General features: G+C 55.0%; 1 protein-coding gene across 3 annotated transcripts in view; it reads left to right on the top strand.

Moving 5' to 3' along the window:
* Positions 1 to 23,031, top strand: part of MYO7A (myosin VIIA) — an 87,291-nt gene that overhangs the window by 56,144 nt on the left and 8,116 nt on the right. For 2 of the 3 annotated variants that reach the window (XM_011938942.1, XM_011938940.1), the window contains exons 27-41: positions 711 to 838; positions 5,502 to 5,628; positions 6,188 to 6,307; positions 6,890 to 7,063; positions 8,234 to 8,461; positions 10,436 to 10,606; positions 13,532 to 13,649; positions 14,343 to 14,469; positions 15,497 to 15,666; positions 17,284 to 17,474; positions 18,135 to 18,259; positions 18,876 to 19,033; positions 19,892 to 20,045; positions 21,271 to 21,426; positions 21,904 to 22,009. In XM_011938942.1, coding sequence (XP_011794332.1) covers positions 711 to 838; positions 5,502 to 5,628; positions 6,188 to 6,307; positions 6,890 to 7,063; positions 8,234 to 8,461; positions 10,436 to 10,606; positions 13,532 to 13,649; positions 14,343 to 14,469; positions 15,497 to 15,666; positions 17,284 to 17,474; positions 18,135 to 18,259; positions 18,876 to 19,033; positions 19,892 to 20,045; positions 21,271 to 21,426; positions 21,904 to 22,009 — 2,253 coding nt within the window. Of the gene's footprint in view, positions 1 to 710; positions 839 to 5,501; positions 5,629 to 6,187; positions 6,308 to 6,889; positions 7,064 to 8,233; positions 8,462 to 10,435; positions 10,607 to 13,531; positions 13,650 to 14,342; positions 14,470 to 15,382; positions 15,667 to 17,283; positions 17,475 to 18,134; positions 18,260 to 18,875; positions 19,034 to 19,891; positions 20,046 to 21,270; positions 21,427 to 21,903; positions 22,010 to 23,031 lie in introns of all 3 variants that reach the window. The other variant, XM_011938939.1, reaches the window with a different exon arrangement.

Genomic DNA, 23,031 nt, shown 5'->3' with positions numbered 1-23,031 from the left:
GAATACCTTCTCTGCCGCTTAATATTCAAGGAACCCAAGGAAGGAAACGCCCACTCCATGGGGTCCTGGGAATAAGGTGGAAATGGCAGCCGAGGGTGTTCAGTAGACACGAGGGCCTTCCATGGTGCTCCCTCTCTGTACCACCCACTCCTGCTGCTCACCTCTCACTCCCTCTACCTCCTCTGGGCAGAGCTCGGGGCTTGTGCTGTGGGCTGTGTGAGATGAGAGAGGAGAAACATCTCATAAGAACCAGTGTGAGCCTGGTCACATCGGGGCGAAGGGTGTTGGTGACAGGGTGATGGTGACTAGTGGTTGGAACCTGGGGTATACTCCAGAACCCACAGTTATGTGGGGGGGCCACCCCAGAGAGATAGGGGTCCCGCTTGGAGTCAGAAGATCAGGTCCCTGTCCTGGCTGAGAGACCTCCCTGGGGTGGGGGGTGGGATGCAGGGTATCGAGGAGAAGGCAGAGGAGCTCTGTCCCCAGAAGTGGGTGGCACCGGGCCAGTGTGCCTCAGCTGTGTGGGCCAGTTATTGGCCCAGCATCTGCTGTGCACGTGGCAGGGGTAATGACAGTGCTGGGGAGCCCAGTTCTTCTGCTCACTCCTTAGATTCTGCTTTCTGGGGAGCAGGCAGCTTCAGGTGCTGGTGCCCTGGCTGGCAGGGGAATGCCCCTGACTTCACCTTCCCTGTCCTCTCCCTCTGGCCCAGGTGACCAAGAGGCTGCATGATGGGGAGTCCACGGTGCAGGGCAACAGCATGCTGGAGGACCGGCCCACCTCCAACCTGGAGAAGCTGCACTTCATCATCGGCAATGGCATCCTGCGGCCAGCTCTCCGGTCAGTGCCGGGAGGTGGGGGCACCAGGGCCTGAAAGTCTTTTGATGGCTGAGTGGTGCCTCTGTCAACTTAGCAACAGATAAAGCAAGCAGGCCTGGGTTTGGCTTTGCTGCGAGCTAATTGGTGGAGTTAGGACCTTGGTGGAGTTATTTCATCTCTCTAAGCCTCTGATTCCTTGTCTGTAAAGGGAGAATCATAAAACAGGCATCCCTTGGAGATACTGCAGGTTCAGTTGAAGGCCACAGAAATAAATATCACAATAAAGAGAGCAGCACAAATATTTTGGTTTCCCAGTGCATATAAAAGTCATATTTATACTGTACTATAGTCTATGAAGTATGAAATAGCATTATGTCTAAAAAATGTAGACACCTTGATTAGAAAATAATGCCGAAAATGCTAATGGTCATCTGAAAGTTGCATCTATTTGCTGGAGGGTCTTGCCTTGATGTTGATGGCTGCTGACTGATCAGAGTGGTGGTTGCTGAAGGTTAGGGTGGCTGTGGCAATTTATTAAGATAAGACAACAGTGAGATTTGCTGCATGAATGGACTGTTCTTTCACACAAAATTTCTCTGTAGCATGCAATGTTGTTTGACAGCGTTTTACCCACAGTAGAACTTCTTTCAAAATTGGAGTCAGTCCTCTCAAACCCTGTTGCTGCTTTATCAAGTTGATGCAATATTCTAAATCCCTTGTTATCATTTCAACAATGTTCACAACATCTTCACCAGTAGATTCCATCTCAAGAAACCACTTTCTTTGCTCATCCATAAGAGGCAACGCCTCATCCATTGAAATTTGATCATGACATGGCAGCAACTCAGTCCCATCCTCAGGCCCCACTTCTCATTCTAGTTTTCTTGCGATTTATTTCCACCACATCTGCAGTTACTTCCTCTTGAAGTCTTGAGCCCCTCAGTCATTCATGAAGGTTGGAATCCACTTCTTCTAAACTCCTATTAATGTTAATAATTTGACCTCCTTCCATGCATCATGAATGTTCTGAATGGCATCGAGAATAGTGAATACTTTCCAGAAGCTTTTTCATTGATTTTGCCCAGATCCACCAGAGGAATCACTATCTATGGCAGCAATAGTCTTATCAAATGTATTTCTTAAATAAGACTTGAAAGCCAAAATTACTCCTTGATCCATAGGTTGCAGAATGGATGTTGCATTAGCAGGCATGAAAATAACATTCATCTCCTTGTACATCATTCTTTTTGTTTGTTTGTTTGTTTGTTTTTGTTTTGTTTTGTTTTGTTTTGAGACGTTGCCCAGGCTGGAGTGCAGTGGTGTGATCTAGGCTCACTGCAACTTCCACCTCCTGGGTTCAAGCAATTCTCCTGCCTCAGCCTCCCAAGTAGCTGGGACTATAGGCACTTGCCACCACATCTGGCTAATTTTTGTATTTTTAGTAGAGACGAGGTTTCACCATGTTGGCCAGGCTGGTCTGGAACTCCTGACCCTGTGATCCACCCGCCTCAGCCTTCCAAAGTGCTGGGATTTCAGGCGTGAGCCCCTGTGCCCAGCCCCTTGTACATCATTTTTAAGGGCCCTAGGATTTTTGGAATGGTCACTGAGCATTGGCTTCAGTGGAAAGTCAGCAGTGCATTAGCTCCTGACAGGAGATTTAGCTTGTCTTTTGAAGTCTTGAAGCCAGCCATTGATTTCTCTCTAGCTATGAAAGTCCTAAATGACATCTTTGTCCAATAGAAGGCTGGTTCATCTCCATGGAAGATCTGTTGTTGAGTGTAATCACCTTCATCAGTGATTTTAGTTAGACCTTCTGGAAAACTTGTTGCAGCTTCTCCATCAGCACTTGTTGCTTCACCCTGCACTTCTGTATTTTGGAGACAGCGTCTTGCTTTAAACCTCATGAGGTGATCTCTGTGAGCTTCCAACTTAGCTTCTGCAACTTCCTCACCTCTCTCAGCCTTCAGAGAATTGAAGAGAGAGCCTTCCTCTAGATTAGGCTTTGGCTTAAGGGAATGTTGTGGCTGGTTTGATTTATTCAGACCCCTAAAATTTTCTCCATATCAGAAAATAAGGCTGTTTCACTTTCCTATTATTTGTGTGTCCACTGGAGTAGCATTTCTGATGTCCTTTAGGAACTATTCCTTTGCATTCACAAGTTGGTTAACTACGTGGCACAAGAGGCCCAACTTTTGGTCTATCTCGGCTTTCAACATGCTTTCCTCTCTAATCATTTCTAGCTTTTGATTAAAAGTGAAAAATGTGTGAGCTTCCTTTCACTTGAACACTTAGAGGTCATCGTGGGGTTATTAATTGGCCTAATTTCAATATGAATGTGTCTCAGGGAATCAGGAGGCCTGAGGAGAGGGAGAGAGATGGGGGAATGGTTGGTGGGTAGAGCAGTCAGAACACATCTAACATTTATCAATTAGGTTTGCCATCTTCTATGGGCACAATTCACGGTGCACAAAACAACCACACTAGTAACATTAAAGATGACTGATCACAGATCACCACAGCAAATATAATAATAAAGTTTGAGATATTTCTAGAATTGCCAAAATGTGACAGAAACGCGATGTGAGCACGTGCTGTTGGAGAAATGATGCTGGTAGACTTGCTCCACGCAGGGTCCTTGTAAACCAATTTGTAAAAAATGCAATGTCTGCAAAGTGTAATAAAGTGAAGTACAGTAAAATGAGATGTGCCTGCAGCAGCTACCTCATACACAGGCTTGTGGGAAGATAAAGCTATGAAAAGTGTGTAGCACCAGACCCGGAGCATAGTAAGCGTCCTGTAGATGGTAGCTTTGATCATCATCATCCAACATGCATTTCCTGCTTCTACCCCCCTGCCGCCAGCTCACCTCGAGTCACCCACCCCAGGCCCATGGTCAGGGTTACTGTGGGCCACATGCCTGGGAATCCTGCAAGTACCTCCTTCCCCACAGGGCCAGGAGAGCCTTTACCCAGGTCCCTGGGGTTTTGGGGAGTTGAAAGGAAGACCCAGGAGTTACCAGGAGCCACCAAAAAAATCAAGTCAGCTGATGAGAGGGGGGCTAGGACTTTTCTGAGAACAGTCTCTACACAGGACAGGTCTGTCGGGAGAGCTGATGCCATGAATGTGTGCGTGCTGGTTGGGAGGACAGCAGGACAAGGCAGGGACCAAGCCCCACTTTCCTGGTGGGAAACTGAGGTCCAGAATAGGGAAGAGACTTGCCCAGGGGTCACTAGGCCTCCTGCCTCCTCTCAGGCCCCCGTTTTTATCTCCCCAAGCCTAGTCACTACCTCACCGGGGTAGCCACACTGCCCAGGGCCACCCGCCAACAGGAGGAAAAGGCAGCTGCTGCAGGTGTGTCTCAGAGGCAAGAATTTGCCTCACCATCATACCTAAAGCTGACACTTCTAGAAAACACAGTGCCAGGAGCCCTGAACCAAGAGTCCAAAGGCCGGGGTGTCAGCTCCTTGAGGGGCCTCACGTGGTGAATCCCTCCCTACTCTCAGGCTCTGTCTCCCCATCTGTAAAGTGAATGGAGACTCCTAGCTGCAGGTGATAATGTTTCACTAGTCTGTGGCAAGGTGGGAACAGGAGGGATGTTTCTAAAGCAAAACTTGTTTTCTTTAAAGGACTGCTCTGAGTCTTTGCCCTTCCTACTATTTGGAAATTTAAAATTACCTTTGTTTTATGAGAGAATTGGGATCTAGACAGTGAGCAGGTTGTGTGTGTTATAAATGTTCTCATTTATCATGATAAAAAAACGAGTAACTTCTGAAGTTTTTTTTGAAATTATGAACTCTCCAAACGGTTGAGCCACTGAATTAGGTAATCCCAGCCCCTGTCCTTTGGGAGAGAAGAGCAGCAGTGGGTGCCCCCTGGCGGTCACTGCATTGTCAGGGGTTCTGCCCTTGAACAGGCAGGCTGTAGTCGTAGAGTACCCAGTTTGCAGAGGAGAAGAACCATTCCCAAGAACAAGGACAGCAATAATTGCAGCTGGCATTTATGAGGGGTTCACTGTGTCTGGCACTGTGCTAGGTGCATGATAAGCCTTGGCTCATTCGTCTTCACAGCAATCTTGTAAGGATTTCTTTAAAATGAACACCAAAAAATTACCTTAATTGTTTTCATCCCATTACAAAAGTCATACATGGCCCCTTAAATATTCAAATATTACAGAAACATACCAGAGACAAAGTCCCTACTCATTCCGTCCCCCAGTGACACCCCAGGACGCTTTTCCTGTTCCTGATTTGTCCGTTGCCATGGGTAAAGTTGCACCTGCTGCCGTGACTATGGGCTGGGATCAGAGAGGTGAACTCGTCTGCCTCAGTCACCAGCTGGTTAGGAATGAGGCAGAGGTGGGGACTGTGCTTCTCATTAGCATGGTCACCTGTGGCTGTGGCTGCTGAGCCCAGAGCAGGATACGCACCACCCTGGAGGGTGGGGCCCTGGCTGTGGGAACTGGATTGGGGTTGGGGAGGTGCTTTATGCCTGATGATCCTGTCTCCAAAGCCAGACCCCAGCCCTTGGCTCAGCCCTGCCACCCAGCCTCACTCTGCCTCCTCCTGGGTGGTCTTGGCAAGTTGGAGAGGACAGCTGTGTCATGTCCCACCGGCTGCTGGGAGGAGGTGGGGACCGGGGCTGTTCCTCTGGTGATTGCCTCTCCCTTGCCCTGCTGCCTGCCCAGGGATGAGATCTACTGCCAGATCAGCAAGCAGCTGACCCACAACCCCTCCAAGAGCAGCTATGCCCGGGGCTGGATTCTCGTGTCTCTCTGTGTGGGCTGTTTCGCCCCCTCCGAGAAGTTTGTCAAGGTAGGAAGGTGCCTGGCCTCCTGGAGTGGGAAGGGGAGCTGGGCCCTGTCCCAGCTCTGTGGGGAGAGCAATAGTCAGGGACTCCAAAGGTCCTGTTCACAAGGCCCACCTGGCCACCCCCCACTGAGCCCCATCTTCCTGGCACCTCCTCCCCTCAGGCAGCCACTGCTTTGCCCCACACTCCCCTCAGCCCCATTCTACTTAGGAGGGGCTGAGTCTGACAGGAGCGTGTCCCAGGCCCTCTGCACCCTCGCCTTAGGGCAGGCCCTGGGCGCTGGGGTCAGAGTGGAGCAGGTCACGGCAGGACCAACCTGACTGGCTGGTGCTGTGAAGGGGTGTGGGGAGGAGCCGCTAGGCTGAGCTAGGGGGAGGTGGGGGAGGCCACAGACGTGGCTGGAAATAGGCAGTGGATCTGAGAGAGTAGGGAAGCCACGGAAAGCAGCCTGGCCTGGAGGAGTGGCCTCCAAGTGCTGGGGAGGGCCTGGCGGCTGCCCTCACAACCCACATGGGGAGGCCCAGGGCTGCAGTGGGGCCGTCTCAGCGGGTGCTCTGGCTGCAGTATCTGCGGAACTTCATCCACGGGGGCCCGCCCGGCTACGCCCCGTACTGTGAGGAGCGTCTGAGGAGGACCTTTGTCAATGGGACACGGACACAGCCGCCCAGCTGGCTGGAGCTGCAGGTTCGTGCGTGTGTGTGCACGTGCTTGTGTGCATGTGCACAAGAGTGTGCGAGTGTGTGCATGTGTGTATGAGTGTGTGAGTCTGTGTGTGTGTGCCCAGTGCACTCGAGTGCCTCAGAAACATTCCCCCCTTTGAGACTCTGTGGTTCCTCAAGCACCTACCCTCAAGTTCTGGAACCCCAGGCCCATCGGAACAGAAAAGCCCCCAAAGGATGAGGGACTCCATTTGCTGGCCTTATGGTCAAGACAACTTGGGCAAAGGCAATTCCCTCTGTGTCTCAATGCCTTTACCTGCCACATGGTGAAGGTTATGTGAAGTGATAGCAGAGACCCCGGGCCAGTGGCAGCACCTGAACTCCCAGCCCCAGGCCCTGACTCAGGGGTCCTAAAGGTCCACTGGGGTGGGGTGCACAGCAGGGCTCCCTAGACACCTGTGACGGGGACAAGCAGTGTCCCAGTGAGGTGCTGAGGCCTGGGGCGCCGGGGCAGCTCCAACCCCACAGAAAGCAGAGAGCCAAAGTCCAGAGGGGCGAGTGGGTCTGAAGGGAAGGGGCTCCACAAACCCTCCTGGGGCACTTTCAGGCCACCAAGTCCAAGAAGCCAATCATGCTGCCCGTGACATTCATGGACGGGACCACCAAGACCCTGCTGACAGACTCGGCAACCACGGCCAAGGAGCTCTGCAACGCGCTGGCCGACAAGATCTCTCTCAAGGACCGCTTCGGGTTCTCCCTCTACATTGCCCTGTTTGACAAGGTAAGGCCGCCCAGAAGCACCTCCTCCCGGCCCCACTCCGGGCCGCCAGTGCCGCCAGTGCCACCACCTGTTGGCTGGGGCTACTCACCCTCGAGCACCTCAGTTTCCCCCGCGCCGGCGCTAATCGGCTCTGCCTAACTCCTTAGGACTGTCGAGAACTCGGCCAGGTGCGGTTCTTCACGCCTGTAATCCCAGTACTTTGGGAGGCTGAGGTGGTTGGATCACAAAGTCAGGAGTTCAAGACCAGCCTGGCCAACGTAGTGAAGCCTCGTCTTTACTAAAAATACAAAAATTAGCGGGACATGGTGGCACACACCTGTAATCCCAGCTACTCAAGAGGCTGAGGCAGGAGAATCGCTTGAACCCAGAAGGCGGAGGTTGTGGTGAGCTGAGATCATGCCACTGCGCTCCAGCCTGGGCGACAGAGTGAGACTCTGTCTCAAAAGAAAAAACAAACAAACAAACAAAAAACAGAGCTCTTCAGCACCCAAGGGAAAACCCAGCAGTAGGATGTCCTCAGTCCTGTGTCCCCAGGCCCAGTGAATCCTCTCCTGGTGCTGAAGGAAGAGCATGGCACAGGCTGATGGGAGGGCTGCGCAGCCCTTGTGTGCAGATGGGAATGGAATTCCCTCTCAGGTTGCTATGGCGTCTGATGGAGAAACTCCTTAGCAAACAGGAGTTCTTTCACACTTGCCCTCAAGCAGCCGGGGCGTGAACAGCCCACAGACTCACCTTGAAGGCTAGAGCCTCCTCGGCTGAGCGGGACCTGGGGCTTGTGTGATTTTGCCTCCACCCCCAGCAACATCATGCTCAGCAGAGGGGTCCCCGCCCACAAGCCCAGGGGAGTTACCATGTTGCTGGACACAGTTTGCCTGGATTTTTCTCACCGATGCTCCTGTGTTTCCAGGTACTCTCTGTTCAGTTTCCCACTTCCACTAGAAAATGGGACTTCTCACATCACCGTGCCCAGAACTGAGGCTAGGAAGGCAATCATGGGGGTGCTGCTCAGAGCCCAAGGCTGGGATCTGGTCTGCCTCCTGGGGGCCTTAGACGTGTCCCTGCCCCTCGCTGGGCCTCGGTTTTCTGTCTGAACTGACCGTTGGCACTGTTGAGGCTTCTCATAGTCCTTCCCTGACTCTGTGCCTGCTCCCCTCCCCGCTGTGCCCGCAGGTGTCCTCCCTGGGCAGCGGCAGTGACCATGTCATGGACGCCATCTCCCAGTGCGAACAGTATGCCAAGGAGCAGGGTGCCCAGGAGCGCAACGCCCCCTGGAGGCTCTTCTTCCGCAAAGAGGTCTTCACACCCTGGCACAGCCCCTCTGAGGACAACGTGGCCACCAACCTTATCTACCAGCAGGTGGTGCGAGGAGTCAAGTTTGGGGAGTACAGGTGTGAGAAGGTGAGTGGAAGGGAATCTCCTGCCAGGCTGGCTTGGCTCACAGCCTCCTGTTTTCCACGTTTGGGCTGAGTGCTCCTCTGTGAGCCATCGTTAGCTTAGGCTGAGGTGAGCCTGACTGCAGTCGGGCACTCTCCAGGCTTCTGGATGGACACCACCTACTTCAGGGGGCTCGTGAGGTGAGGTGAGATGTCAGGAGCAAGGGCTTCTGAGCATGTCCTGAATTCGCTAGTGAAGGAGGCCCCCACACTGCTGTAGTGACTGTGCGTGCTACAGAGGACGTGCCTCAGGACCTGCTGCACTGTTCTGAGCGTGTCTAGTAAGCACCGCTCTAAATGAGAAAGACAGCCGTTCCTTGGGATCAGAATTTGCACATGTGTATTCTTTTTTCTCCTTCTGAAGACAGGAGTTATATGGTTGTTTTGTTTTTGATAATGGTAATGGTAGCTATGGTTCTGTTGGTGATTGTGAGGGAGGGATAAGAAAGGAGGTGATGGAAATGAAGAGGATGGTTGGTGGTGATGGTGGATGTAGTGATGGTGTTGATGGTGGTGGAGACAGTGATGATGGTTGGTGGTGGTGGTTGTTGTGGTGGTGTTGTTGGTGGTGGTGGAGACAGTGATGATGGTTGGTGGTGATGGTGGATGTAGTGATGGTGTTGATGGTGGTGGAGACAGTGATGATGGTTGGTGATGGTGGATGTAGTGATGGTGTTGATGGTGATAGTGGAGACAGTGATGATGGTTGGTGGTGATGGTGGATGTAGTGATGGTGTTGGTACTGACGATGGTGGTGATGGTGGGTGGAGGCAGTGATGGTGTTGGTGATGGTGGAGGTAGTGATGTTAGTGATGATGGTATTCTTGGTGCTGATGACAGTGGTGATATTGGAGGTAGGGATGATGTTGGTGATGGTGGTGGTGGTGGAGGTAGTGATAGTGCTGGTGTTGATGACAGTATTGTTGGTAGTAATGATGGTGATGGTAAAGGTAGTGGTGGTGTTGACAATGACAGTGTTGTTGGTAGTGATGGTGTTGGTGATGACAGTGTTGTTGGTAGTGAAGGTGGTTGTGATGGTGGAGGCAGTAATGATGTTGGTGATAGTGTTGTTGGTGGTGATTGTGGTGGTGATGGTAGAGGCAGTAATGATGTTGGTGATAGTGTTGTTGGTAGTGATGGTGGAGGTAGTGGTGGTAGTTTTGTTGGTGACAGTGGTGATGATAGTGGTGGTACTGGTGGTGGTAAGCAAATATTCAGGCAGAGCGCATTAGTATAGCCACATCAGTTGCTAAAATTCTGAAATATTTCAAACTGGTTGGAAAATATCTATTGCCTTCAAGGCCCCCAAAAGCCTTTCTCTATGCCCTTGCTGCTGGAGCCCTGGGGAGCCAGCCCTAGGTAGGCATCACTGGGGCTGCTGTGCACCAGGCCAGGCAGAGAAGGGGCAAATGTCCAATGGCCACTTGGTTCTCTGAACCCTCTACAGTAGATCCTGCCAGCTGTTAACCACTTTAACTATCCCCCAAGTGCTTAACGATGGTGATGGAAGCAGTCACAGTGAGGCACTCCCCTTACTTTGACCCCTCCAGCAGACCCCAGGTGTCTCCCATTCTCTAGAGCAGATGCTTCCTCTTCTGCTGTTTGTCAGCTAAGGTCACTGTCTCACAGGGCTGAGTGTGCAGTGGCTGCTCGATGGGCTGGCTTTTTTCTTTGTGTCACTTTTTGTGCCCCTGGGCAAAGTCCAGCTCCATGCCAGTGCGAAAGGGACCCAGGAGAAGGTGAGGGTGTGGCCCTGCCCTTGGGGAGCTCATGGTTCCTCTGAGCAGACAAGAATTCCCTGGTGAATCAGTGAGAAGCCTGAGTCCCAAAAGCCAGGCTCTGAGAGCTACAGGAGTCAGGGCCAGGAGCCTTTGGTGGTGTGGAAGGGCTTCCTAGAGGGGCCTGGGCCAATGCATGACCTAGGCCTCCCCCCATCTAGGAGGACGACCTGGCTGAGTTGGCCTCCCAGCAGTACTTTGTGGACTATGGCTCTGAGATGATCCTGGAGCGTCTCCTGAACCTCGTGCCCACCTACATCCCCGACCGCGAGATCACGCCCCTGAAGACACTGGAGAAGTGGGCCCAGCTGGCCATTGCCGCCCACAAGAAGGTGAAGGGCTGGGAGGAGTCTTAGAGAAGGGATGTGGACCTGAACAACCAAGGAGGTCCCAGTCCTCATCTGAACCTGTCTGTTGGGGCTGCAGGAGATGGCATGGCACCTGACCTCCCGCCTCCCAGTGGCCCTTCCTCACTGGACATCAGCTCACTCATTCTCCTGCCATCTGTGTGCCAGGCACACAGAGGGGATCAGACTTAACCCTGCAGCCTCTGTGGGGCCATGGGTATTGGGGTCCCTTTCCTGGTCTTGTGCCAGCCATTTGTTGGTGCTACAGCTTCCAGAGCTGCAACTTAGGAGTGGTGGTGGATGCTAGACAGAGCTTTAGGAATTGTACCTCCTTTTTCCTAAAAGAACTCCAGCCCAACTTCCTGCCTGGGGAGCTTTAGGGACAGGCCCCCTTGACCCCCTTGCTTGGAGCTCAGGCCCATAACCAGCCATGAGTTGTTCCCTCCCAAGCTAAGAGCCTGCCCAAGTAGAGCAGGGTTATCCAGATGGGGAGAAGGTGGGACCACTGGCTGCTGGTAGGGGACCCAGGGCCTCCTCATCTCCATGGTCTGGCTGTGCAAGAGAATTGTCCCTGCACATAAGTCGAGGGCTCCATAGTCTGAGGGCGCCACAGGCCCGCGGTCTCACCCCTCCACCTCGCGGCCTCCGTCCTCACCCGGGAGCCCTGTGCCGCCCTCCACCTGACCGTGTGCCTTCTCTAGTCAGCTCCCCACCAGCCTCTGCCTCTCCCTGAGTCCTGAGTGCCCCCTGCACCAGCCTGCTTCCCCTGAGGCCCTCACCCCCCTGGACCCCACTTCAGAGGAGGAGCGTCTCCTCCCTGCCACCCCCTGTCCCTCATGTGAGAGCCCTGCCCTTCATCCTCAGGCACCTCCTCTCCCTTGGCCCTCACGTGCCGGCAGTCACTGCAGCCTGTCCAGCTGCCTTCCAAACAGCTGCAGCCTCCACCCCCACCTCCGTGAGGGCCTCCTCGGGGCTCACTGCCATTGTGGCATGTGGTACGTCCTGGGTGGGGCGCTATTATTATGCATTCATTTTATTTTGGGCACTTGTCATGTGCTGGGCACCAGGACCTGGAGACACAACGCTTTGTGGGACAGACACGGTTTCTGCCCTTTGGAGCCCACAGCTAAGCTGGGTCTCTCCTGCACTGAAGCTCCTCAGAGTATCTGTCCCGGAGCCCTGGGCCAGGCCCTCCTAGAATGGACAGTTGTGAATCACAGTTTTTGTAGGGTGGGAGGGTGCATTGTTCATTTTCTAGGTCTGCCATAACAAAGTGCCACAGACTAGGTGGTTTCAACAACAGAAATAAATGTGTTTCCTTCCAGTTCTGGAGCCTGGAGCTCCGAGATCAAGGTGTCAGCAGGGGCTTTCTCCTGAGGCTTCTCCTCTCAGCCTGCAGATGGCCATCTTCTCCATCTGTCACCACACAGTGACGTGTGCACATGCACATCTGAGTCCAAATATCCTCCTCTTAAAAAGGCACTGGACATATTGGATTACAGCCCACCCAAAAGATCTCATTAGTGACCTCTTTAAAGACCTTATCTCTGGGCCAGGCGCAGTGGCTCCCGCCTGTAATCCCAGCACTTTGGGAGGCCAAGGCGGGTGAATCATGAGGTCAGGAGTTCGAGACCAGCCTGCCCAACATGGCAAAACCCCGTCTCTACTAAAAATGCAAAAATTCACCAGGTGTGGTAGTGGGTGCCTGTAATCTTAGCTACTCGGGAGGCTGAGGCAGGAGAATCACTTAAACCTTGGAGGCAGAGGTTTCAGTGAGCCGAGACTGTGCCACTGTGCTCCAGCCTGGGGGACAAGAGCAAGACTCCTTCTCAAAAAGAAAAGATCTTATCTCCAAATAAGGTTACATTCTGGGGGTGAAGACTTTAATATGCAAATATGGTGGGTGGGGAAGGAAGCACACAATTCAGTCCATAACAGAGGTGTTTTGAAAACATCTTATTTTGAAATAATTTCAAACTTATGGAGAAATTGCACATTCAAAAAATTAGGACTGCTGTGTGCACTTCACTTCCCAGATTCACTGGATGCTAGCCACACTTGCTCAGTGATTTGTCTCTCTGCCTACATATGTATTTTCTCTGAGTCATTTGAGCTTGGGTTGATGACATTGAGCCCTTTGCCTCTGAATTCTCACTGCTCTCAGGATGGCACCCCTCATGGGCTCTCTCATAGGTGGAGATGGGGCCGTCTGTGAGCTGGCATACACATCCACTCTTACCTATTCCTGTGTCTACATACTATAAAACCAGGATTTCACTCTGACCCCTCCAATGCTACCCCAGAGCCCCAGAGTTCTCACTAGGGCTTGGGGAAGTATTTTTAGAGAAACACAATGCTGATGCTTCTGTATCTTACCAACAGCACGGCAGCACCCCCCACAGATCACCTCACCTCCAGGGTCCAGTTCTCCCTTGACACACTGATCTTTCTAACTCCCGGATTCACCAGATCAGTTTCTTGCAGTTGTGGCTACACTCACAGTCCGCCAGGACCTGGCTCCCCACGCTGTGTCCCCATTCCCTCTCTTCCCAGTCTGCAGTCTGCAGTTTGCACTGACCTGGGGCCTTGGGCCTCCCACATGCTCTGGCTGGAATCCTTGCTTCCCTGTCTCTGCTGAACTGGGAACTCCCTGGAGGGGCAGCTATGCTTTCTCTGACTTTGGGCCCCAGCACCTGCATAGAGGTGGCACTCGAAAGTGCTTGCTGATGTTGATGAATGAGAAGGGTAGGGACAGGGTGGCTGCAGACAGATGGGAGCAGGGCAAGGCCATGATGCACAGGAGGTGCAGGAGCCCCAGGCTGCTCCTAGCTAGAAGGCAGCAGCAGCTGATTTTTAGAGCAAACTCACCTGTACATTGTCTTCTGTCCCTCTGTCCCTCTCTCCCTCCAGGGGATTTATGCCCAGAGGAGAACTGATGCCCAGAAGGTCAAAGAGGATGTGGTCAATTATGCCCGCTTTAAGTGGCCCTTACTCTTCTCCAGGTTTTATGAAGCCTACAAATTCTCAGGTACGCCCAGCCTGTAACGCTCCCAGTCCCTTGCTCAGTAGCTCCAGTCCACAACAGGGGAGGGAAACGGCTTGAGCCAGGGGCCCCCGTCAATGGAACTCTTGCCTGCTGGCTGCTTGGTCTGTTCTGGTCAATGCTGCTGAGTGGGTCCTGCCTCCCCAGCACCCAGTAGCGACTCCATGGCACATCTTACGTGCTCGGTGGTGCATAAGACTGAAAAACTGAGTGAGGATTGATTCATTAAGGCACGTACTGTGTACAGAACAGGGTGGCCCAGGGTGGCCCACACAGGCCACTGGCTCAGCCGTCCTCGGGCCGTTACTGGGTACCTGCTCTGTGCCAGGCCCTGTGCTGATGCTGCTGTTCACAGAACCACCAAGTACCAGGGCCGGAGGGAACCCTGGGTCTCAGTCCAACCCCGCCCCAGATCCCACCTTCGTGCAGGGACTTGTCCAAAGCTGCACAAAGACCAGTGGCAGGAGTGGGACCCAAACCAGTTTCCCAATTCAACACTCTCTTCCTATTGCACTTTGGGTTTTGTCACATAGCGAGTTTGTGCTCTCTGGGCCTCAGTTTCCCTATCTGTAAAACAGAAGTCAGTGTATTGCCACCTCCCTGGCCATCATGAGGACTGGGAAGGGCTGGGCCTAGGGGTGGGAGGCCTGCGTCTCAGTGCCTCGGTCTCGACCCCAGGCCCCAGCCTCCCCAAGAACGACGTGATCGTGGCTGTCAACTGGACGGGCGTGTACTTTGTGGATGAGCAGGAGCAGGTACTTCTGGAGCTGTCCTTCCCAGAGATCATGGCCGTGTCCAGCAGCAGGTGAGGAGGGCCGCATGGAGACGCAGATAGACAGAGGGGAAGGAGAGGGGCCGGAGCTTCCCCGTGGGTCACTGGAAGTGAAGGGACATGAAGTGGCCTGCCTGGTTGCTCGTGATTGGGCAGTTTGTACCGCACTGTGAAGACCCCTCTGGCACCTCCTAGTGGAGGGATGGGTGTGGGCTTTACAGCACATTAAGGCTGTTCTGAGACAGGACTGGGCTGTCAGGACAGGTAGGGGCAGGCGAGTGTGTACAAAAGAGCTTGACCTGGGGTTCAGGGGCCTGGGTAGCACTCACTCTATGTCTTCATTCCTAAAGCAGGAGTCTTAATACTTTTCTTGCGTAACAGTGGTGAGGAATGAATGCAATAATAGATGGGAGAGCTCTTTGTAAACTGCAGAGCATGGCCACACAGGTGGAATAGTGGGGGGGGGGTTGCTGGGACTGACTGGCTTTCCCAGCAGTGCAGTGGCTCCCTCCCCCACCATCTGGGGCTTGTAGCAGTGTCTTTGGGTTATGTCTGATATGGGCTGGAGTCAGATCGTGTCCAGCTCTGACCAGACACATGCCAGGCACACAGGATGCAGTAGTGACAAGATAGTCCTTGTCCTCCTGGATCTTCAGTCAAGAGAGGAGACAGACATTGAATAGGCCATTTTAAAGCATGCTATGATCAGGGCTGTGGGAGGGCAGGGAGGACTACCTGGAGGAAGTGGCATGTAGGTTGAGATTTAAAGGGTGAGTAGGAATTAGACAGGCAAAGGAGAAGTGGGTCGGGCCAGTGTGGGTTTCCCTGTGGGCCATGCCTGACTCTGGCCAGGCCAGCTCTGACTTAACCTGAGATGTGTCTGAGCTGGGCCACATCTCCCACTGGCTGGGGCATGTCTGACTCGACTGGCCTTGGTCTCCTTCAGGGAGTGCCGTGTCTGGCTCTCACTGGGATGCTCTGATCTTGGCTGTGCTGCGCCTCACTCAGGCTGGGCAGGACTGACCCCGGCGGGGCCCTGTTCTCCGTGTTGGTCCTGCAGGGGAGCAAAAACGACAGCCCCCAGCTTCACACTGGCCACCATCAAGGGGGACGAATACACCTTCACCTCCAGCAATGCTGAGGACATTCGTGACCTGGTGGTCACCTTCCTAGAGGGGCTCCGGAAGAGATCTAAGTATGTTGTGGCCCTGCAGGATAACCCCAACCCCGGTGAGTGACTGCTGGTATGGGCTGCCTGGCACTGGGGGTCAGGGTGTTATGCAGACTGTCTTAGTCCATTTGCATTGCTATAATGGAATACTGAGGCTGGGAGATTTATAAAGAAAAGAGATTTATTTGGCTCACAGTTCTGCACACATTACAAGAAACATGGTGCTGGCTGGGCATGGTGGCTCATGCCTGCAATCCCAGAGCTTTGGGAGGCTGAGATGGGAGGATCACTTGAGGCCAGGAGTTCAAGACCAGCCTGGGCAACATAATGGGACCCCTGTTTCAACAAAAAGTTAAATAAATTAGCTGGGTGTGATGGCATGTGCCTGTAGTCATAGCTCTTCAGGAGGCTGAGGTAGGAGGACTGCTTGAGCCCAGGAGGTGGAGGCTGCAGTGAGCCATGATTATGCCACTGCAGTCCAGCCTGGGCAAGAGTGAGACCTCATCTCTTAAAAAAAAAGAAAGAGAAAAAAGAAGCATGGCACCAGCATCTGCTTCTGATGAAGGCCCCAGGAAGCTTCCACTCATGGCAGAAGGAGAAGGGGTCCTTGCATCAGAAGGAAGGAAGAGAGGAGGAGCTGCCAGACTCTTTTAAACCGTCAGTTCTCGCAGAGACTCACTCATCACTGTGAGCGCGGCACCACGCTGTTCATGAGGGCCCCACCCCCATGACCCAAACACCTCACTCGAGGCCACTGCCAACACTGGGAGACCAGATTTCAACAGAGAGATCTGGAGGGGACAAATATCTGAACCATATCACAGACCATGCCCCGTGGCCTTGGCACTCAAGGCTGCTAGGGTCTTGTTCCCATCCTTCCCCTGAAACTAGACCAAATAGCCTTCAGTCTGTGATCTGTGGGGAACCTCCTCTCCCTCCCATCTTCTGGCTCTTCAATATTCATCTCCTGTCAGCTCTCCAAGTTAGATCAGGGTCCTCCTCAGTGTTCTCAAAATACCCACCATCTTCAAGTGATAACAGCAGTAACAACTACTCTGCCGGAGGCCACCGAGGCCCTGGCAGAGTGTGGGAAAGACAAAGATGAAATGGACCCCACCCTGTCCTCAGTGGGGAGTGGGGTGGCAAGCAGACAGTGACAGGCCTGTGACAGTGCAGTAAGCAGGGAAGCCCAGAGCCACAGGAGCCCAGAGGAGAGGCCCCATGCAGACTGGGGTCCAGGGAGGAAGCCCGTGTGAGCAGAGCGTAGGGGGCAGAGAGCTGAACGTGATGCCAGCACAGAGGTGGGAGAAAGCTGGCCTGTCCAGGGAACTGCAAACAGTTTGGTTTGGCTGGAAACAGGCACGGTGAGGGAGGAGGGGCAAGGTGGAGGGAGTCCGGGAGGCCCACTCACAACAGGCTTAGGAGTGTGGGGCTTCCTCCCAACGGCAATGAGGAGCCGTAGAAGGCTTTTGAGCAGGAGAGTAGCCCACTCTGGTGATGGTCTTTGTATGGAGAGTTGTGACAAGGTGGAGGCAGAGTGGCAAGTGGGCAGACACGAGTGACAGCACCTCAGTTCTTCTGTGGGAAGTAGTGGCTTATAGATCATCAACCCAAATAAAGATGTTCCAACTCAGCTTATCTCTGCCCCCGTGGTCCCACTCACCTCTGCTCTGCAGCAGGCGAGGAGTCAGGCTTCCTCAGCTTTGCCAAGGGAGACCTCATCATCTTGGACCACGACACGGGTGAGCAGGTCATGAACTCAGGCTGGGCCAACGGCATCAACGAGAGGACCAAGCAGCGTGGGGACTTCCCCACCGACTGTGTGTACGTCATGCCCACTGTCACCATGCCACCACGGGAGATTGTGGTATGTGGCCTGGGGGCGGCAGATGAGTGGGAGGTGCCATTAGACCCCTCTTTGTCCACTTCCCACAGCTGTAAAATGGGTTAATGGTCTAGTGCATCTGTGAAGATGATCTTGGGATCTTATGAGACCACACATTTAAAGTTGGCGCAGTGCTCAAACCTGTGCCAGGTGGGGAGGGGCCTAGAAATGGCATCAGATGAGGAACTGCCAAGGGGTGGGGCCGGAGATGGGGACTGGAGAGAGGTGTATCACCTGCACTGTCTGAACAGGCAGTGGGGGCACAGCTGGCAAGGGGCCTGCTGCTTCTGGAGCCCCCTTGAGAGCAGCTCTGAGGACTTCCAGCCCAGCTTCCCCGGTGGCTCCTGAGCCAGGCTCAGTGGACAAGGCAGCTCTCACACCATGTCCCCCTGCCTCGTCCAGGCTTTCTGACTGACCCAACCTCATCGGACACCCAGGGAAGGGCCCTCAGCTCAGCACAAAAGAGGCAGCAGGGACCTCAGAGACCCCAAGGAGGAACAGGGCTCCCAGGGTCAGAATGGGGCATGGGGTCCATCCCCGTAAAGAGTCTCCCAGAGTCCAGAAGGCTCCAGGGTATACCATGTTGATCCTGGTGGCTGGAGGTGGATAGCTGACCTGAGCCCCCTGTCTCTTGGCCCCTAGGCCCTGGTCACCATGACTCCCGACCAGCGGCAGGACGTCGTCCGGCTCTTGCAGCTGCGAACGGCAGAGCCCGAGGTGCGTGCCAAGCCCTACACGCTGGAGGAGTTCTCCTACGACTACTTCAGGTGATGGCTCCTGGGGAAGGATGGGAGTCACAGGGGTAGGAGCTGCAGGCTTCCGCTACCGTCTGCTTGTGTGCTGGGGATACTTTGTGAAGCCCCCACCTGTGAGCAGGACCTGGGTCAGAGGGAGCTGGAGGGCTGTTTCTGTCTGATGACCCGTCCTGAATGTCTCATCTTATCCTTCCTTCATTTAAGAGATGTCACTGCACCCGCCCCAGGCTGGGCATTCGAGACTCAGTGCTGGTGGGGATGCGGGCCGGAAGCAGGCAGCTGGGATTCTGCGTACCCAGCTTTTGGGGTGGGGGGCAGGGGGTGCAGTGAGAAGCTTCCTGATGGAGGCGGTGTGCACTGAGCTCTGCAGGGGGCGCAGGGTGGTGGGGGAGGCTGGGGCACAGCCCGTGGTGTTCTCGCCGCTGTTTCATAGCTGACAAAGGAAGGCCCAGTGACTGCCAGTGACTCGCCTCGGGTCACATGCAGGGCAGGGAAGAGCAGGGCCTGGTGCTCACCCTCAGCCTCTGGGCACAGGGGGTAGGTGGGGGTGGGGGTCTCACAACCTGGGGGTTTCTCCCTGGGGCTGCCAGCAATGGGGCCGTTGCTGACGGTCCCTGTGCTGTGGCAGGCCCCCACCCAAGCACACGCTGAGCCGCGTCATGGTGTCCAAGGCCCGAGGCAAGGACCGGCTGTGGAGCCACACGCGGGAGCCGCTCAAGCAGGCGCTGCTCAAGAAGCTCCTGAGCAGTGAGGAGCTCTCGCAGGAGGCCTGCCTGGCCTTCATTGATATCCATGCTACTGGGCTGTACCCAGCGGAGCCAGGGACTGGGCAGGGCCTTCATCTGCACACCACCTTCCTCCTGAGGGCCTGCTGCGGCCTGGGCATGCGTGGGGAGGGTTGATGGAGGACCCCCTCCCTTGCACCTTTTGATATGCAAGGGGCTGCCTCACTCGTTTTCTCCTCTGACCCTGTCATTTGGGTGCCAGGTGGATTTGGTGCCTTGTGCTGGGCCAGACATGGAGGTAGAGCAGGAACCAGCCCAGCCCCTGGCCTCATGGGGCCATACACACATCCAGATCAGTGCTGAGATGGGACCGGGCAGCTGTGACCTGACCCATGTGACCTGGAGGGGGCAGGGAGGACTTCCTGGAGGAAGTGGTATCTAGATTGAACCCTGAAGGCTAAGTAGGACTTACCCAGGCAAAGGGGAGAGGGGTGGGGAGTGTTCCAGAGAGAGGGAGCAGCAGCAAGGCCCCGAGGCACATAGAGCAGGGCTGTTCCAGGGCTCCGGGGCTTCAGCACAGAGAGGATGGGAAGACTGGGCTTAGGCAGGGTTCCCAAGCCCTGTGAGGAAGCTTGGGCCATGTCCCAAGGCCAGGGTGAACCACTGGGCAGGGGTGGCATGGTCAGACTGGCGATCTGGGCAGTCCGTCCCAGCTGCTATGAGGGCTTGGGATGTGGGGCTGGTGGCTGTGAGGAGGCGAGGATAAAGGGTGGGGCATATCACGCCCATTTTGTGAGTGTGCAGCCTGAGGGCCCAGGGTCACAGCTTCAGGTGATGCAGGCCCTGTGGGGAGTGGGGCCTCCAGACCCCAGACCAGTGCCCCTCTATTCGGCACAAGCCCTTCCTTGACAGTCCCCACCTGTGCTCAAGTACATGGGCGACTACCCGTCCAAGAGGACACGCTCTGTCAATGAGCTCACCGACCAGATCTTTGAGGGTCCCCTGAAAGCTGAGCCCCTGAAGGACGAGGCGTACGTGCAGATCCTGAAGCAACTGACCGACAACCACATCAGGTGAGCCAGGCACGGTGGGTGGACGAGGGGCAGACCCCACCTGCTGTGACGGGCAGCTCTTTCCCTCCTGAGACAGCCGCTGGCTCTGCCTGGATGCAGTCCTTCCTCACACAGAGCCAGGAGCTGCTCATGGGCCCCCTCACATCCTAGCTTGGCTCCAAGGCCCAAGGAAGGCCTAGCAGGAACTGGGAGGTGGTGGCTGTCTTCCTTTGAGTCTGTCCTCTAAGGGTAACAGCCCCAGCTCCTCCTGTTTGGCTGGAGCCTCCTCTGGATGCCCCTCCCCTGCCTAGATGCTGCTGTCTGTCTGCAGGTCCAGCTCAGTCAAGTGTCCCCTCCCTGGTGCAGGCTGGGCCGGCTGTCAGCTGAAAGCACTGGCTGAAAACTCTCATGGGTTTGGGTGTTGGGCCCAATGCCCAAAGGGTGCCACCTTCTCCTCCCCCTGGGACAACCCGAGGCAGGAGTAGGAAGTCAGGCACCGGCTCCTCTCAGAGTCTGTGAGAAGCTCCACCCTCTCTCCTTACACCCAGCCCCCCGCCTTCCTCCCCAGCTGTGTCCCCCTCTACATCTCTTCCACAAATCCATCCTCAAACTACACATCAGCTCTTTTGACAGTGCCAAACCTTTGTACATGCTGTGCCCACAGCCAGGAAAACTTTTCAGCCCCGTCTCTGCATGCCGTAATTTGCTTCATCCTTCAAAGCCTAGTTCAAATGCCACCTCCTCCTAGAAGCCCTCCAAACTTCCCACTGTCAGACCCAAGAAGTTCAGAGTGGTCGCTGAAGGAGCCTGGGGTGGGACTGGTCTAACTCGTTGCCACTCAAAGTACAGGTGAATTAAAGAGCTTCTGCCAAAATATAAATCACACTGCCTCCTTCATGGAGAAAGTCTCGCTATGGAAACAAAAAGCCTCAGCTGAAGCAGAGGGCATGGTAAACTGGTGGCTTTTCATTGTGTCATAAGCCCCTTATCTCCACGTGGACTGGTAGCAGTGTGTGGCCTGGTGCGGTGGGCCAAGCACACTTTGGGTAGCACTGGTTGCATCTGGCTATCAGGGAGAGGGGTCTGTAGGTAGGCTGAGGGGTCCTGAGACAGGTTAAGGGTCGGGAGGGATGGTGCTGCTCTGATGAGCAGCTGAGGGGTGCGTGGCACCCTCACCGGGAGGTGCACAGGTCCTGTGACTCCCGATGGCAACTGCCCCTGCTGGAGCCCGTGCTTCCTCCTGCAGGTACAGCGAGGAGCGGGGTTGGGAGCTGCTCTGGCTGTGCACGGGCCTCTTCCCACCCAGCAACATCCTCCTGCCCCACGTGCAGCGCTTCCTGCAGTCCCGAAAGCACTGCCCACTAGCCATCGACTGCCTGCAGCGACTCCAGAAAGCCCTGAGGTACAGCGGCCGCCAGGGGCAGGGGCAGACACTGGGGCGGGCTCCTGGCCACACCGGGCTTGTGGAATGAGCCCCTTGGGGATGAGGACCACACAGCAGTTGGGTCAACCCCTGGGGTACCTCAACTGCCAGGTAGAAGGAGGTGCAGGCCCCGCAGCTGCTCGGGATGCAGCTGGAGAGTCCGGCTGCTCGAGAGTGCTCAGCCCAGAGCTCCCAGGCTATCGGTGGGCACAGACACCAGGGCCCACTTCATACTCTCCAAGGGCACTGCGTTCTTCACTTTGCTGGGCCTCTCCACACCCATCGTCCCATTTTACAGATGAGGAGCTCAAGGCTCTGGGAGACTCAGTGGCCAGTCACATCATAGGAAGTGGCAGGCTGGGATGAGAACTGGGGTTGTCTGCCTCCAAGTGTCCCGGTCCCCTGGTCTCCACAGTCCCACGCACCTGCTCCCTGCTGCGTCTGTCACCTTTTCAGAAATGGGTCCCGGAAGTACCCTCCACACCTGGTAGAGGTGGAGGCCATCCAGCACAAGACCACCCAGATTTTCCACAAGGTCTACTTCCCTGACGACACTGATGAGGTGAGGGTCGCCAGCTTCTAGGTCTGCAGTGCCCAGGACAGGGCCGGGCTTCCTGGGTGGACACCAAAGGCAGCCTTAAGCCTGTCCCCCAACACCCAACACCCAACATTTGCTGCCTCGTCCTCCTTCCCCATAGTGGACTCAGAGCTCAGGACAAAGGCCACTGACTCCCCAGGTCAGGGGCCCTTAGTTTCTGATCCAACCCCTGCTTCCTGGAGCAGCTTTCTTCAGAAGGGCACCCCTCCCTCCCTGTCTCTGAGGAGGACCTGCCTTGGAGAAAAGCACTTCTCCCTCTGAGCTAGCTTTGCACCTCCCTGGTGCAGGGCCCCGCTGGCCCCCAGGTCCAGGCCTCCCCTGTCACCTGAGCCCACTTTCCTGCAGCCAGAACCTCGACACCCCTTCCTCCCTCCCCACCTGAGGTGGTTGAGGTTCGCTCCATCCAGGTCCTGTCTGCCAAAGTCCTGTCTGTCATGCCTGTAGTCACGCTGCCCCTCATGGTCCCCAGCCCCTGCCTGTCTCAACACAGTGTCTCATTCAGATAAACTTTTCATTTGAAGAGTCGTTTACGAAATTTGTCTGAGGCTGGAGACTCAGAAATGCCAAGACAGGATTTTAGTTGCAAGGACCAAGGACTTCCTCACGTTTCCTGTCCCTCCAGACATCTCTCCTCCTGCATCTAAACTTCCCCAGATGCTCAAACTCTCCCATCTGTCTGGGCTGCTTTCCCCTCCACTTTTGGGTTTGCTTCTCGTCTACCTCAAGTCTCCTCCTCCCAATCACCCTTCCAATCATCCTGCTGTGCTCCCTGCACCCCTCACTGTCACTCAGGCTTGTACACAGCGGCCCAGGACTCTGGACGCCAAGGCCACATTCTGCTTGGAGGGTCGGGAGGAGGAGACCTGGGAAGACCCAGACAGGTGTAGCCCTTTCCTTTTGTTAAACACCATGCCCAGCTCTGGGCCCACAGGAGGGTGTCTGGCACGCGAGGGGGCTCAGTATAGGAGGCACAGCCAGAGGGGCCC

This window comes from Colobus angolensis, unplaced genomic scaffold (assembly GCF_000951035.1).
Source record: "Colobus angolensis palliatus isolate OR3802 unplaced genomic scaffold, Cang.pa_1.0 Scaffold179, whole genome shotgun sequence".
In the NCBI taxonomy this organism is placed as follows: Eukaryota; Metazoa; Chordata; class Mammalia; order Primates; family Cercopithecidae; genus Colobus; species Colobus angolensis.
Note: the sequence above shows the minus strand (reverse complement) of the source record. Positions and strands in the feature narration are given on the sequence as shown.